The 16,980-nt window shown below is 43.3% G+C and overlaps 1 protein-coding gene across 1 annotated transcript in view; it reads right to left on the bottom strand.

Annotated features, from left to right (window-relative positions):
* Window positions 1–16,980, bottom strand: part of MED12L (mediator complex subunit 12L) — a 262,912-nt gene that overhangs the window by 64,554 nt on the left and 181,378 nt on the right. The window contains exons 16-20 of the mRNA XM_084847292.1: window positions 12,976–13,123; window positions 12,299–12,417; window positions 9,214–9,357; window positions 7,909–8,072; window positions 6,679–6,810 (exon numbers count right to left, since the gene is read on the bottom strand). Of these exons, the coding sequence (XP_084703418.1) occupies window positions 6,679–6,810; window positions 7,909–8,072; window positions 9,214–9,357; window positions 12,299–12,417; window positions 12,976–13,123 (707 nt within the window). The remainder of the gene's footprint in view (window positions 1–6,678; window positions 6,811–7,908; window positions 8,073–9,213; window positions 9,358–12,298; window positions 12,418–12,975; window positions 13,124–16,980) is intronic.

Raw genomic sequence — 16,980 nt, 5'->3', positions numbered from 1 at the left:
TAAGCCAAGATTTGCACAAACCTTGTGTTCACACACTATCTTCTTGCTGCCCCTGCCCTCCTTAGTGTACTGCAATTCAACAGTTCCTAGGTTAATTAACCATAGTTTTCTGTTTCATCCAAATCAGTAAACTATGGTTACCAAGACCAGAACATGCCAAGATCTTGAATGAACTTCAAACTGGTTTAACATCCTCGCTTGTTCTGATCCCAATACCCATGGTTCCCAGTTCAGATGAAATGGGGAAGTATAGTTAATTAACCCAGGAAGTCGTCTTTTATGTCATGCCAAGAAGAGAGGATGGGATGGCAGGCACAAGGCTTGTGTATCTTGGCTTAATAAGTCAAGAAACGTGCGACTTGAACCAGACCATGATTTAATGCTATACTAAATAGCCACTAGTACCACATACTAAATAATAAAATAAAACTTCATTTATCAGAAGAAAAACTCTTTATTCAAAAAGCAATTGCATGTTATTAACGTAATGCTTAGTTATTAATGGAATTGTATGAAGACAGTAATGATGAAAAATTATAAGTAAATTTGGAGGTGTGATGCTGCTAAAAGCCTCAGCTCTGTGGGCCTCACTCCTACGGTTATGTGAAGCAGCGCCACTGCAATTGCAGCACTAATTTTAATTATTAGCCAGGGGGTAGCTGTGTGGCATGTGGACCAGCTATATAGAAGATTCCAACAAGAACCTTCTCTCCACATTGGAGAGCTAATGTGGTATAGTGATCAGAGTGTTGGATTAGGATTGGGCAGATCCAGGTTCAAATTCCCGCCCATCAATGAAGCTCATTGGGTAACCTTCAGAAAGTCACCATCTCTCAACATAATCTACCTAACAGGTTTGATGCAAGGATAAAAAGGGGCGGGGGGCAACTAGGATTACCACACTGAGCTCCGTGGAGAACAGGAAGGATATAAATTGAAAATCATCATCATCACCATCAAATGAACAGCTAATCAATAGCTCAACCAAGGACTACGGCTCACTTAAAGCAAAGGTTGACCAAGTCCCATAACTCCATCCAGCATGGCTAACCGTCAGGGATAAAGTGAGTTGCAGTCCAACATCATACGGAGGACCACATATTGCCTACTCCTGGCTAAAAACACTTAGTGCTCTAAACAAATCATGAAATAATCACACGCCTCTGCCCCTTGGCAACACACACACACATGCCTTACACGAGCATGGAAGCTCTTTGTCATCCACCTCATTGTCATCCACCTCATGTTAGCCAAAGAAGTCACTTTCATATTTCCTCAGTCTTCTTACTGAGGTCCCCTACTGTTCTCCCCTGTGTGACTCATACCAATGTTGTCATTGTAAAGTCACAACTAGTCTCAGCATGGTGTAAGCCTTAAAACAGCCTTCCACATCCTTAGGGCAGCCAGTGTGCCTTCCAGCTGATGGGACTTCAAATCCCATCAGCCCCAGCCAGCATGGCCAATTGTGAGGAATCTTGTCCAAACATCTGGAGGGGACATGGTTAGGGAAGTCTGCCTTAAGGCATGTACACATCTCCTCCCGTCCCCACTGTGGGGAGAAAAAACAATAAGGATGCGATCCTATAAATGTTCTGGCTGGGGAATGCTGGGAGTTGAAGGATCTTTTTTCTGTCTAAGGATGCATAGGATCACACCCTGAGGGTGCAATCCTATCGGGATAGGTGGCCACATCTGAACTCGGAGGCAACGGCCTAACCAGTGCAGGGCAGGAGCAGTGCGGAGGGGATCATCCCCTCCGTGCTTCAGCTGCCCTGCATTCGCGGATAGACAGCTGATTTCGGCTGTCTAACTGCGGGAAGTTGGAGCGGGTGGGGGGACGCCAGACAACATATAGGAAGCATTGGAATGGCACTTCCGCCCTTCTTGCCCTGGTCCACCCCCAGGAACACCCTGTTTTCACCACTCCGTGCTCCTTTTACTGTCACGTTCCCTTGACCCCCACCTTCCTCATGCACACACACAAGAAGAGAGGCTTCAGTCTCATGCCTTTAATTCACTATCAACAGGTTCATTACAGATGAAAATCCTCAAAGACTCTCAGGCTACAAAGGAATGACAACAGGGGATCCAAATGGGAACTACGATGTTGCCAGCAGTTTGAAACAAGACTTGCTGGCTAGAATAACTTAGGGAGGGATGCCCCCCCCTTCCAGTGATGCTCCCCTACATCGACCCTCACACATTGCCAACCAGGTCGACTGTCTGAGCTCCACCTCTAACTTTTCCTGCTTCGCTCTGCGCCACAGTCTAGCATCCCTCAGGTCACACCCCGCACTTTCCTCCTCCTCCTCCTCTGGGGTTCTCACGGAGGGCGGGGGGGCTTCAGGCCCAGCCATCTGTGTGTTCGTATCCTGAGAAGCACGCCTATCCATATCTGAACTTGCTTGGGAAGATGCCTCCCCCAGTTCTGGCTGTCCCCCTTCTGAATCTGAACTTCTAACTATCTCCACACGCTCAGAATCAATCCTGACACTTACGAGCACAAAGCGTGGGGCCAATCTGCACTGCCTGCAAGGCAGTGCGGGAGGGGGTGGAGGTCAGTTCTCAGGGAACTGACCTATCCTATGGCTATCTAGCCGCTGACTAGCGGCCACAGGATTGCACCCTAAATACACTGGGTTGTGTCACATTCATATGAACACGGTACCTCCACTTGTTGTTGTCGTTCAGTCGTTAAGTCATGTCCGACTCTTCGTGACCCCATGGACCATAGCACGCCAGGCCTTCCTGTCCTCCGCTCTCTCCCGCGGTGCGCTCAAGTTCATATTCATTGCATCGGTGATGCTATCTAGCCGTCTCATCCTCTGCCGCCCCTTCTCCTTTTGCCTTCAATCTTTCCCAGCATCAGGATCTTTTCCAGTGACTTTTCTCTTCGCAATAGGTGGCCAAAATATTTGAGCTTCAGCTTCAGGATCTGTCCTTCCAATGAGCAGTCAAGGTTGATTTCCTTTAGGATGGACTGATTTGACCTCCTTGCAGTCCAGGGGACTCGTAAGAGTCTTCTCCAGCACTACAGTTCAAAAGCATCAATTCTTCGGCACTCAGCCTTCCTTATAGTCCAGCTCTCACAGCCATATATTACTACTGAGAAAACCATAGCTTTGATTATACAGACCTTTGTCGGCAAGGTGATGTCTCTGCTTCTTACTATGCTATCTAGGTTTGCCATAGCTTTCCTCCCAAGGAGCAAGCATCTTTTAATTTCACGGCTACAGTCACCGTCTGTGATGATCTTGGAGCTCAAGAAAATACAATATGTCACTGCTTCCATTTCTTCCTCTCCTATATGCCAGGAAGTGATGGGGCCAGATGCCATGATCTTAGTTTTTTTAATGTTGAGTTTCAAACGAGCTTTTGCACTCTCCACTTTCACCCTCAACAAGAGGCTCTTTAGATCCTCTTCGCTTTCTGCCATTAGGATGGTATCGTCTGCGTATCGGAGGTTGTTGATAATTCTCCCGGCAATCTTAATTCTGACCTGTGATTCATCCAACCCGGCGTTTCTCATGATGTACTCTGCATATAAATTAAATAAGCAGGGTGACAATATACAGCCTTGTCATACTCCTTTCCCAATTTTGAACCAATTGGTTGTTCCATGTCCGGTTCTTACTGTTGCTTCTTGTCCCTCATACAGGTTACTCAGGAGACAGGTAAGGTGGTCTGGTACTCCCATCTCTTTAAGAATTTGCCACAGTTTGTTGTGATCCACACAATCAAAGGTTTTAGCGTAGTCAATGAAGCAGAAATAGACGCTTTTCTGGAATTCTCTTGCTTTCTCCATGATCCAGCGAATGTTGGTGATTTGATCTCTAGTTCCTCTGCCTCTTCGAAACCCAGCTTGTACTTCTGGTATTTCTCGGTTCACATGCTGCTGAAGCCTAGCTTGTAGGATTTTGAGCATCACCTTGCTGGCATGTGAAATGAGTGCAATTGTACGGTAGTTTGAACACTCTTTGGCATTGCCCTTCTTTGGCATTGGAATGTAAACTGACCTTTTCCAATCTTGTGGCCACTGTTGAGTGTTCCAAATTGGTTGGCATATTGAGTGCAGCACATTAACAGCATCATCTTTAAGATTTTAAATAGCTAAGCTGGAATACTGTCATCTCCGCTAGCTTTGTTGTTAGTAATGCTTCCTAAGGCCCACTTGACTTCACTCTCGAGGATGTCCGGCTCAAGTTCAGTGACTGCACTATCATGGTTATCAGGGACAGTAAGATCTTTCCTGTATAGTTCTTCTGTGTATTCTTTCCACCTCTTCTTAATCTCATCTGCTTCTGTTAGGTCCCTGCCTTCTTTGTCCTTTATCATGCCCGTCTTTGCACAAAACATTCCCTTCATATCTCCGATTTTCTTGAAAAGATCTCTAGTCTTTCCCATTCTACTGTTTTCCTCCATTTCTTTACATTGTTCATTTAAGAAGGCCTTCTGGTCTCTCCTTGCTGTTCTCTGGAACTCTGCATTCAGTTGGATATATCTTCCCCTTTCTCCCTTGCTTTTCGCTTCCCTTCTTTCCTCAGCTACTTGTAAAGCTTCCTCAGACAGCCACTTGGCTTTCTTGCATTTCTTTTTCTTTGGGATGGATTGAGTTGCTGCCTCCTGAACAATGTTACGGACCTCCATCCATAGTTCCTCAGGCACTCTGTCTATCAGGTCTAATCCCTGAAATCTATTCCTCACCTCCACTGTATATTCATAAGGGATATGATTTAGGTCATACCTGAATGGTTTAGTGGTTTTCCCTACATTCTTCAATTTAAGCTGAAATTTTGCAAGGAGCAGCTCATGACCTGAGCCACAGTCAGCTCCTGGTCTTGTTTTTACTGACTGTATGGAGCTTCTCCATCTTTGGCTGCAAAGTACATAATCAATCTGATTTCGATATTGACCATCTGGTGATGTCCATGTGTAGAGTCGCCTCTTGTGCTGTTGGAGTGTTTGCTATGATCAGCGTGTTCTCTTGGCAAAACTCTATTAGCCTTTGTCCTGCTTAATTTTGTACACCAAGGCCACGCTTGCCTGTTATCCTGGTGATTTCTTGACTTTCTTCTTTAGCATTCCAATCCCCTATGATGAAGAGGACATCTTTTTTTGGTGTTATTTCTAGAAGATGTTGTAGGTCTTCATAGAACCGATCAACCTCAGCTTCTTCGGCCTCAGTGGTTGGGGCATAGACTTGAATTACTGTGATGTTGAATGGTTTGCCTTGGATTCGTACTGAGATCATTCTGTCATTTTTGAGATTGTACCCCAGTACTGCTTTTCCCACCCTTTTGTTGACTATGAGTGCTACTCCATTTCTTCTAAGGGATTCTTGCCCACAGTAGTAGATATGATGGTCACCTGAATTAAATTCGCCCATGCTTGTCCATTTTAGTTCGCTGATTCCCAAGATGTCGATGTTCAGTCTTGCCATCTCATGTTTGACCACCTCCAGCTTACCTTGATTCACTGATCTTACTTTCCAGGTTCCTAAACAATATTGTTCTTTACAGCATCATATCTTTTAGCCTTGTGATACGTTCCATGGGGTTTTCTTGGCAAGAATAATGGAGTGGGTTGCCATTTCCTTCTCCAGTGGACCACATTTTGTCAGAACTCTCCACCATGACCTGTCCGTCTTGGGTGGCCCTGCACAGCATAGCTTATGGCTTCACTGAGTTACACAAGCCCCTTCGCCACAACAAGGATCCATGAAGGGGACACTATGCATTACTTTCTCCCAGTAGTGAGATGAAGAGATGAATCAGAGCTCGAAACATCTATTGGGCAGCAGCCACCTGGCCACAGTTTGAGAGGACTCTGGAATGAATGCTTGACAAGCAGCAGCAGCTCCTCCTCCTCTTCTTGCCAGCCTACTGCTAAAAGAAGCACCATGACAGCTGCCTGGTTAAGGCTGCAGTCCTGTGGTACATCATTTTAAATGAAAAGAGGGTGTTTTTTTCACTTTCAACTTTGAGTAGCATGTGATTGGTTTAACTCAACATTGCTCAAAGTTAACAGAGAAAATCCTTCTTTTAAAATGACATGCCACAGGGCTGCAGCTTCACTAGCTGGCTGCTGCAGACCTTGCTTTTAGCAGTGGCCTAGGAAGAGAAGGAAGAGAAGAGAGGAGCCAACCCAAGTAAAAAAAGAGAAAAAAGGGGCTGGCATTTTAACAGGGAGAGGTTGGCCAGAGGGAGGGCCTCCCCCAATGCCCCGAGAAGCACCCTGCCGAAGGCCCCCTTCAAACATGGCAAATTGGGACATGCATTCTCCCCAGTTTGTAACACCAGATCTACACAAAGTCCTGCCATAAGTAACTACTGAGATATGCCCTGTCAAGCCATCAGACTACAACTTGCTCTGACAGAACAGAAATTTTAACCAGGAGTGGGCAACTTGTTGTTCTCCAGATGTTTTGGCCTATAACGTCCATCAGCCCTAGCCGGCATAGACAACCTTGAGGGATGATGGGAGCTATAGGCCAAAACACCTGGAGGGCACCAAGTTACCCACTGTGTAATAGGTGCCTGGAGAATGTATCTTTTGGTGGGGTAAGATGAACAGCACTAGGACAAGGAGGAATGTCTACGTGGAAGCATCTGTATATGTATTTGAATCAGCTTTTAGATCAATTTACAGAACAAAAAAGAAAAGTCTGTTACTACCAACCTGAAAAGATCTCCAAATTTGCTTCTGAGATGGCTACAGGAGACATAGAGATCATAGAGATAGGCTAAAATACATCTCTCCGGGGAAGAGCATTCGGATGGATTAACAACATGTTTGACAACACCACATAATCTGTAAGAATAAAAATAGATTATTGAAAATTAAGGCTGATGGACAGCCTTTTCACAACTTTCAGAACTGCAGAATCTAATTGTGTGGTCTTAAACCACATAGGCTCTGAGCTCCTCAGATAAAGGAAATTTAATTCCTTGCAATTCTGTGAAAACAGTTCTCCTTCTTTTCTGCCTATCACATTAGCCCTATTCAGGCATTCATAAAGGGGTTAAAATCAATGCGTGAGGAGAAGGAGTTTAGCCCCACCCCTCTCCCTTGACATATTTGTCACCATCAACTCATGGAGGGTGACACTCTGAAGAGGAGAGCCTCCTCTATCCGTCAAGGCTCTCCACTCAAGCCAGAATGCTGGAAAATCCGCATTCCAGCCGTTTTAAGAGACTCCATGGATACAGGAGGCCACTGGAAGCTGCTGGCTCCGATGTCAGTAGGGCAGTGAATCCACTTCGGGTTTCAGTCAGAACCAGTCAGAACTCTAAAGGACCTATCCAAGGTGCTGGATCTACTCTGCTGACCAGCCTACACTATAAATTTAAGTGCATCTAATTTTGGTGCTCTCTAAATAAGCATCTGTAATACACAATTCATTGCAACCTCACAACACTGCAATTCCCAAAGATTCCTCAGGGCAACCTGTTAGCATTAAGCTGGTTCTAAAAAAAAGAATCTGTGGGTGCAGATGTGTAGTTTTAAGGAAAATAAATAGAACCTCCATCACCCAAATGTCAGTTATTAAGAATTCAAAGTTGCATGAAGTTATCTCACAAAGCTCAGTGTAAGCCTATTTGCTTATTAAATTTGAATCCTACCATTCCTTGAAGGGCCTCAGAGCATGCAGAAGAGGTTGGCAGATCATTTCCTATCCAAGAACTGGCTATTTAGTTGAGGGATAAACCTGCATCAGGGAACTTCAATTCCCTTGGTGTGGGGCAACAGCAACACATATTTCCATTTCTAATTATAGCAAAGTTTTGCCTTTTCCACAGATCTTTCAAATAATATTGTATGTTATTTGCAAATTGAGCCTACTAATGTAAACATACTAAAAAGCTATTAACATTGAGAAGTCTTAGAAAAAACATTACCACTACAAACCCTTCAAAAACCTGAGCAGTTTGGTCTGGATTCAAAATGAGGCAGGCATGGTAATGCCTCAGCACAGCAACAATGCAAACACACAGCCCTGTTGTGTAACTTCCTGCCAGGCTGGATGACTTCAGCAGAAGCTCAGCTTCCACCACGCTCAGCTCATTCAGCAGCTAAAATAAAATAAAAAGATAAAGTATTGACTATAGAACCCTTGTCTAAATTAAGCTGCACAAACCTTCCCAGGAAAAAATCATGATGGGGGCAGGGGTGAAGATACTTTGGAAGTATTGCAAAGAGATAATAATGTTGCAATCTCTTCTTCCCATTGAAACAGGGAAGGAATAAAAAACATACTATACATTTGATCATGATGATAAATAGTTTTGATGTTTTTAAACACAGGTAGATCCCAGGCTGCATCTGGTCTACAGGGATCTCTTCCCCCTCCCCCTCCCCCCCCCCAAGACTTTGATTTCTATCTCCATGTAGGAAAAACATTACGTGAGAAACAGCTTCAGATAATATAAAAGCTCTCCCAGAGAGCAACTTCTTCAGTGAGTTTAGCCCCCTAAAAGGGAATTGAGTGCTTTTTCACTCAAGGATTTGATACTATCAGATCTGATTTGACTCTATGATAGTTATGCTATCTGCTATTCTGGTCCCTATGTGGTTTAATTTAATCAGGCATGCACACAAATTCAAGGCACTCGATGCTTACAGTACTTCCAGACAAAGGTGTCTACATCTCCCTTATTTTACTTTAGAAGGGAAATAAGGTATCATGTCACTTTTGGTGCATTCACACCACGGGTTTACTACTCATCCATTGCTGGAACCACTAATGGATACCTTCCTACTGCTGTAGTGTTTCAACTTGACTTGCAAAAGTTTGGTATAACATTTTCTTCTCTACCTTGGTACAAAAGTAGTTCATTCCCAAAGCGGCAGTGTGGACAATACAGAAGAAAACTAGAGAGTATTCTACTGAGGATGTTTCTAATATAGCTAAGTACTGCTATTTAAAAAGATAGAAGTGAACAGTTGGTAACTGAGCAATCCTGAGCAGGTTTACTTAGAACTAAGTTTCACTGTGTCCAATGGAATTTAACCCATTGTTTAGGACTGCTGCCATAATTAGAAAAATGGTAGGGCAGTTCCCATATTGGTGCCATCTGTGTGGGGAGAGCTTTCAGTTTTTCATTCTGAAATTCTAAAGAACCGTGTTTCTATTTTATTTTTGAGCCATCTTAGGAGACCTTGTTCTTAAATGTGTGATATAAATAATTTAAATAAACAAACAAACCCCATTACCTGAACAGCAAAGTCAATAAGCCCATTGATATTTAGAGCAGGCTCCATCAGATCAAAAATAAGCTGTATGTGGTGAGCCAATGGAAGATGATATGATGTGCCTGAAGCAAAACTAGTAATCTGTTCCAGAACATTGTTAGAGATCTGTTTTTAAAAAAAAAAAAATGGGACCACCAGTAAATGAGATTAAAGCCTTACATCAGCTACCATACCATTATGCCTATAATCACATATTAAGATTTGTTGTTTTAAGATCATTTTTCTAAAGACACTAGCAAACACAAAGAAGCTTTGGCACACATAACTTTGGGGGTAGGGAGAGGGGGAAATGTGAGCAGTGAAATCGGAAAGAAATAAAAGGCAAAAAGCATAGACTGTGACAAATACGTAAAATATTCACTTCTTATCATTTATCCCCCCCTACACCAATGTATACATATATATTCCTACCAACTGAGGATAATGCTTCAAACATCAAGTGGACTCTAGTTCACAAAACCTTATGCCATAATAAATTTGTTAGGCTTTAAGGTGCCACAAGATTCTTTGTTATTTTTACTGCAACAGACAAACACGTTGACTCCTCTGCAAGTAGTAACATGTCAATGGATGGATTGCACAACAACTGACATTTTAGAAGTTGTAATTTTATGTTGTAAAAAACCACACATGTCTCAACTTTATTCCCTGACCTAGTTATAAGAGCCTGGCTACACAACACATTCACCACATGAAAAACTGCAAGGCTCCAGCTGTTGCGAATTCTGCAGGTCATTCCTTCCCACCAATCAAAAACTTTCAGAGGTGCTTGCCTTGACTTTGAGAGGAAGCGAGTTGATGGCTGATGGGTTTTCTCTTCTGGTTATATTGAAATAACTAGAGATAAGGGAAGCTCTCAAAAACCTGCTAGTGCAGATGGTCTACCTGATGCAATCCTGGAAGGGTTCCAGTCTAACCTGTTTCAGCTTCCAAGAATTTTTGGCTGATGCAGAATACATCCCAAAGAAAACCAAATGCTCCAAGATGAAATAGTGCAGCTCACCATGAAATAAAGTTTGCCTGGCTAGATTTGTGTTTTACATATTATCTAATTGCTGGAATACAGTGGAAGAATACAGATAAACTGCATTAGTGCCGCAGCATCTCTTTCCTTTTCCATCTGACATCCAGGCAAGCACTTCCAGCATTTCTCAACTGGTTGGGGGACCATTTTATGCATCCAATGTTGAGCCTTTTATATTCTCAACAGCTGTGACACCTTACTTAGAATGACATGTGGGGAGGAGGCTACCATTAACCACAGTTTACCTAATGGTATCATCAGTATGTCAATACAGACCGCTGTTATGTGGACTCAGGACAGACAAGCTCTATGTGATTGCAGACAGAATTCTCCACAGCAGCCTTCCCCAACCTGGCATCCCCAAATGTGGTGGAGTACAAATATCATCATCCACAGCCAACACAACTGGACAGCAGGAGGCAGCGAAAGCAGGTGGCTTCAATTTCAGTGGGGCTACGAATAAATTCTGGGTTTCAGCCAGAACCACCAGAACTTCAAGGTGCTGAACCTATTTTAGAGATAGCTTCTTTAGAGTTCTGGCAACTTCTGACTGAAAGCCAGAATGGACTCACAGCCCCACTGATATCAGAGCCACCAGCCTCCACTGGCACCAGGTTGGTGAAGGGTATTGTACAGTTTTAGCAAGTACCAATCATGCTATTCCCTAAGCCTAGAATACTCTCTCATTATATAGACACAGACATGCGCGCGCGCACACACACAGAAGAGCCATGCTGGATCAGACCAAGGGTCCAACTAGTCCAGCATTCTGTTCACACAGTGGCCAACCACATACCCATGGTAAACCCACAAATAGGACATGAGTGCAATAGAACACTGCCACTTATGTTCTCCTGCAACTGGTGTACATAGGCATACTGCCTCTGATACTGGAAGTAGCACATAGCCATCAGGACTAGTAAGCAGTGATAGCCTTATTCTCCATGGAGTTGTCCAATCCCCTTTTAAAGCCATCCAGATTGATGGCCATCACTACATCTTATGCTAGTGAATTCCATAGTTTAACTATACGGGGAGCCGGTTCACACAAGAAGCCACCATGGGTGAATTTCCCTGCAGGGCTTCTTGTCACAGCGTTGGACCCATTTTGAAAATTCAAGCTGCTGTGGGAGTGTACCGCAGCTTGTCACTACATGCGAATTTGGTGAGGGTGGGTTGCTGAACTAGCAGTTGTTAACTAACAAGCCACACACAACCCTAAAACAGGCCATGAGTTCTGGGTAGCTTGTTAACCACCCCAAGAACCCATCCTCACTGGGTTCTTATATACCGACAAGCTGCGGCATGCCCCCCCACTCCACAGCTTGTATTTTAAAAATGCAGACGCATGTCCCACAAGGAAATTCACCCATGGTGGCTTGCCATTACATGTGAACCAGGTCACTGTGTAAAGAAGTACTTCTTTTTATCTGTCCTAAATCTCCCACCTATCAGCTTCATTAGATGACCTTGGGTTCAAGTATTTTGAGAGAGTGAGAAAAATGTCTCTCTGTCCACCTTCTCCATACCATGCATAATTCTGTTCACATCTATCATGTCTCCCCTTTCTCACCCTTTTTCTATGCGAAACAGTTCCAGATATTGTAACCTTTCCTCATAGGGGAGTACTCCAGCCCCTTGATCATTTTAGTTGCCCTTTTCTGCACCTTTCCTGACTCTACAATATCCATTTTTAGGTGCAGTGATTACAACTGTACACAGCATTTCAAGTGTGATCACACTCTCCCTTCTTTCCACCCACCCACCTCAAATCACAACCCATTTCTTTGGGAATGCCTTTTCTGTAACGATACAAAAATGTTTCCTCTCTTCTGTCTGTTAATCCTGCACTTTCATAAATCCTTGCCTGAAACTTCATTAAGAAACATCTTCCATAACAGCTAGTTTTCCTTCCTTTCCCCCTCCCAATTTTGTCCTGCCCACATACATATTCTATTATGCTAGAGGCTTAGAATTAAACACAGAAATTGAAAATATTGCAATTTCTATCATTAAAAGTACCTGACATGTCACTTGATGTTGATCAAAGTATGAGAGCTGCTGCAGTTTTGTAAACACAGTCTCTAAAGTTGGAAATGCTTCTTGCTTGTTCTTTCTGACTTTCTGCCCTTCATCTCCAGCTAAAACATTGTTTTTACAATTGTTATATTTTTGTTTAAAAGCAGCTTATACACTTCAGAATCATTATTTCAAAAGCACAGTTTATGGCAAAGTCTAATCCAACAAATTTGGGTGATTTGAGAATGAAAAATGTCAAATTTAATTGCATGCAACCTTGCATAGGAAAACTGGAAAGACATCTGTTTATTACAGCATTTTTAAGAGACAGAAATTATCTCAACAATTTAAAAAAATATTACATCAATTATTGTTCTTCTTCTAATGGCCTTCATACACATGGCTTCATTGCGGGAGTATGTATTCTTATCACAAAGGCTGTTTATATACAATACATACTTAAGTTGTTTAATTTGTCGTGAAAGACAGCCATAAATCTGCTATAATTAGTTTGTATTTCATGCTTTATGATAAACAGAAATTATTTGGCTGCCTCGAACAGTATAACTCAAACATGAGAGAATTCTGCAACGTTGAGAACTGGGCCTCCCTTAACTTTCTTTACACTTTTCTGCATTACACGCCATTGAAAGCTCAGCAAGGAGCAGTCAGATAATTACCACTCATTTCGGTACTGCTTTTCTTATTTAGGATTTTCAAGATATCTTTGGTAATCTTCTTCAGTTGATGCCTTGCCTCTTCACGTTCCTTGCCAACACCATAAAGAAGAATCATGCGCTGGTTACATTCATGACTTGAAGATTCATCCTTTCAATCAAAGAACACAAGAAATCAGTAACAATCTGAGTTATGAGGATAAGATAGTAAGATGAGATGACTTTTGCAAGTAGGACTATTTTAAGCAACCACAGTGCTTACCTTTTAACTCAGAGATGGGTAACACACAGGTCGTGAGCTGCATGTGAGGCCCCTGACCTTTTTTTGCACACATACCCTGGTCAGGTGCAGCTGAGGTGCTCCCAAAATTCAGCACTGGCAACAGTAAAAAGAAGGCTCCTTTTAAAAGTGAAAAGCCATGGTTTGTGCTTTTCCAAATTTAGGAAGCACAGCAGCAACAGGGGCAGCAGTACAGCCCCGGGTGAGGTCCAGTGGTGGTAATGCAGTCTTAGAGGCCACCCACCCCTGTTTTAAATACTTTTAAATACTTATTTTGAGTTTTATCCAACTGGTATTCCTCTGCTGACAAAAATGTATTTGATTCAGTGGGGGATTTCATCAGTAGGACAGGGAGGAAAACAAATTTTGGTAATTCCCCTTCCCCTCAGCAGCTCCCCATGCCCTCCCAAATCTGCTCCACAGCACTGGCGGGCCCTTTGGAATAAGATAGGAGGTGGCACGGGGGCTGCAGGAGGGAGGGGAACAGGCAAAAATCACGTCCTTCCCTATTATGGTGGCAGAAGTTTCTGCAGGATCAAAGTGCCTTCCTTCGGAGAAGGAACAGCAACAGTCTATCTAAATAAAGCCCAGAATTCAGATAATCTCTCTCTCTCTCTCTCTCTCTCTCTCTCTCTTTCTTCACACACACACACACACACACACACACACAGAATATACTATAGCTAAGTTGTAAGCTGCATAACAGAATGAATCCCCTAAAATTATTTTGTTTTTTTCAGATGCTTCCTATGTTATTAGCTTCCTAGCAGTTTAACATTTAGCTGTCAAGGAAGTCTCTGTCTTCTCCTTTTCCTTAACTTCTCACTCTTTTCGGCTATACAGTCCTCCAGAACACACTCTCTCTCTCTCTCTCTTTCTCTCTCTCTCTCTCTCACACACACACAGAGTCCTACTACTTTTGTGCAGACTATATCAGTAGAGTATAGCTTAACTTAACATGATGAAAAATAGAGCTTACATTAAAAAAAACCCACAAATCTTACTGACAAGATATAAAGGTAGCATATGTATGTACATACACAAGCACACACAAATGCACACTATTTTCACATTTCCTTACAACCTCTGGCCTCTATTATTTTTATAAGTTACTTCACTTTTATCTCCATTCTATTCAATACATGAAATTAACCATACTGCTATCAAACTGAACATATACGTAAGTGGGAAGTTGCTCTGAAAGTCCAACATAGTCACATTTAATTTCAAAAGAAATTTCACAAAAATGAGAGGGTTATTTGCAAGGAAGCTGAAAGAGAAAGTGAGAAGGATCAAATCTCTTTAGGATGCTTGGAGATTATTTAAAACCATGGTAACAGAGACACAAATAGAAGGCATGTAACAAATTTAGAAAGATACAAACAAGCCCAAGAGGATACCAGTGTGGTTAACATACAGTTAAGGAAACTAAAAAATACAATAAGGCTTCCTCTAAAAAGCTCAACACTTGTCTAAACAAAAACAGAGGCACACAAGGACAACAAACGTTTCTTAAAAATACAAAAAGCCAACCAGGGAGGCAGTCAAACCTTTAGAGACAAATGTATGAATGGACACATAAGGCGAATGGGGGATGCAGAGAAGCTGAATGAAGTTTCTCTGTTAGTCTGCACTGCAGAAGATGTTGGACAAATATGAACTGTTTTTTTCAGGGAAGGCATCCAAAGAACTAAGTAAAATAGCGGCAACAAGATATAAAGTTCTGGAGCTAAGCGACTTGCATTTGTTTAATGTGTCAGAAAGCAGAGCTGTTCCAGGTGGTTAGAGGCCTCTTACACCTTGGCCTGCAAGGGGGATTGTGGAACCCTCAGTAACTGTAACTGATTTGCTAAACATTTTGAAGATAAAGCTTCTCACAGAATCAGAGATGGCTGTAGTTGAGGCCCATGTAGTCATATTGATGGATACCTTTCAGTTTGTCTGCTCTGAGAGTGTGGACAAGCTGCCTGGAGAAGTGAGACCTGCATGCTTGATTAGGCTGCCAGACCAGGTCTGTTAGAGTCTCTAGCTAATTGTCAGGGTGGAAACTAAGCCCATAGAGCCCCAGAGCAGTTCTGATTCTGAGGAAGAACAGCAATCCATGGGAGAGGAGCTCACTCATCTCTCACAAGCACAGCAGCTGGCAGAGATTCCTCCTGCCAGCATTCCTGGGATAGATAGTGACCCTGACAGTGAGAGAGCGCTGGAGGGCGGCTTGCTGGACGCTCGGCGCAGACGCAGGAAGTGACAACAGATGGAGGGCGCCGAAAGGAGGCGTACCGCTCATTTGGCACTCAAACAACGGTCGCGTCCCGCGGACCTAAGGGAAAGAGGGAGGATCTCTCCATAGCCCATAAGTTCAGAGTCTTCCCATGGTTCCCCTTCAAACGGGGATCAACTGCCTTACCTGGAGCTTAGGCTACTCTGCTATCTTTCCCCAGTGCTGTTCCTTGCTTAGTCGCTAGTGATTAGTATCTGAAAGAGTCATAAATTAATAAAGGAATAAAGCCTCGGAAAGAATCCTCATCGTCTGTGTCCTGAGTTGGCTATTGGTGGGGACTGCAAGAGGCAGCTAGGGCGCTCCTGACACTAATGTGTCACTGAGGGAAGTTGTAGTACTGGCACCTCTAGAGGTGCTAGTGGTCCGGTCCCTCCTGAAAATAATCAAATTTAGATCCTAGCAAGCTTAACTAGCCTGTGTCAAATCTGCCATTTGGGAGCAAGGTGCTCAATCATGTAGTGGCATATTAAAGCCAGGCATTCCTGGATGAAAGTGATTATTTGGATCCTTCTGAGTCTGGTTTAGACCTGGTTTTGGAACAGAAATTGCCCTGGTCACCCTGGTGAATGACATATGATGAGAGATGGACAAGAGGAGTATGACCCTATTGATTTTCCTCAACCTCTCTGCAGCTTTCTTTTTTACTTAATTTTTATTCTACTTTTTATCTTTATAAATGAAATAAAGAATACCAACAACATAATCACCATCTACAGTTTTCAACATTACAGTATTCTTGAGGACACAGCAACAACCAGAAAAGCAAAAAAGAAAATATAAAAAGGAAAGAGAAGGAAAAAGATAAAAGGGCTCTAGATAGGGGTGAATGCTCCTTCCTTGTTCTCCTTGACCTCTCAGCGGCGTTTGATACCATTGACCACGGTATCCTCCTGGACCACCTGGAGGGGTTGGGCATTGGAGACACCGTATTACGGTGGTTCCAGTCCTTCTTCTCCAGCAGGTACCAGACAGCAGGCACTGGGAGAGGAGGTTTTGAACCCATGGCTGCTCACTTGTGGGGCGCCACAGGGTTCCATCCTCTCCCCGATGTTATTTAACATCTATGTGAAGCTGCTGGGGGCTATCATCAGAGGTTTGGGCTGTGATGTCATCCATATCTGGATGACATGCAGCTCTACCTCTCATTCAAATCTTTACCAAGGTTGGCCATAGAATCCCTGTCCAAATGTCTGGAGACGGTGAGTGGCTGGATGGGGAGGAACAAGCTGAAGCTGAACCCTGACAAGACTGAGGTACTTTTGGTGGGAGACAAGAGGAGGTTGGGGGATGCTGACCTGGTGTTGAATGGGGTACGGTTACCCTTGAAAGACCAGGTCCGCAGCTTGGGGGTCATCTTAGACTCCCAGCTGTCCATGGAGGCTCAGGTGTCAGCTGTGAGCTGGACAGCGCTATACCAACTCCATCTGATACGGCGGCTGCGCCCCTA

This window comes from Heloderma suspectum, chromosome 3 (genome assembly GCF_057233095.1).
Source record: "Heloderma suspectum isolate Gila_16-S chromosome 3, 16-S_ref, whole genome shotgun sequence".
Lineage (NCBI taxonomy): Eukaryota > Metazoa > Chordata > Lepidosauria > Squamata > Helodermatidae > Heloderma > Heloderma suspectum.
This window is presented reverse-complemented; position numbering and strand designations above follow the sequence as displayed.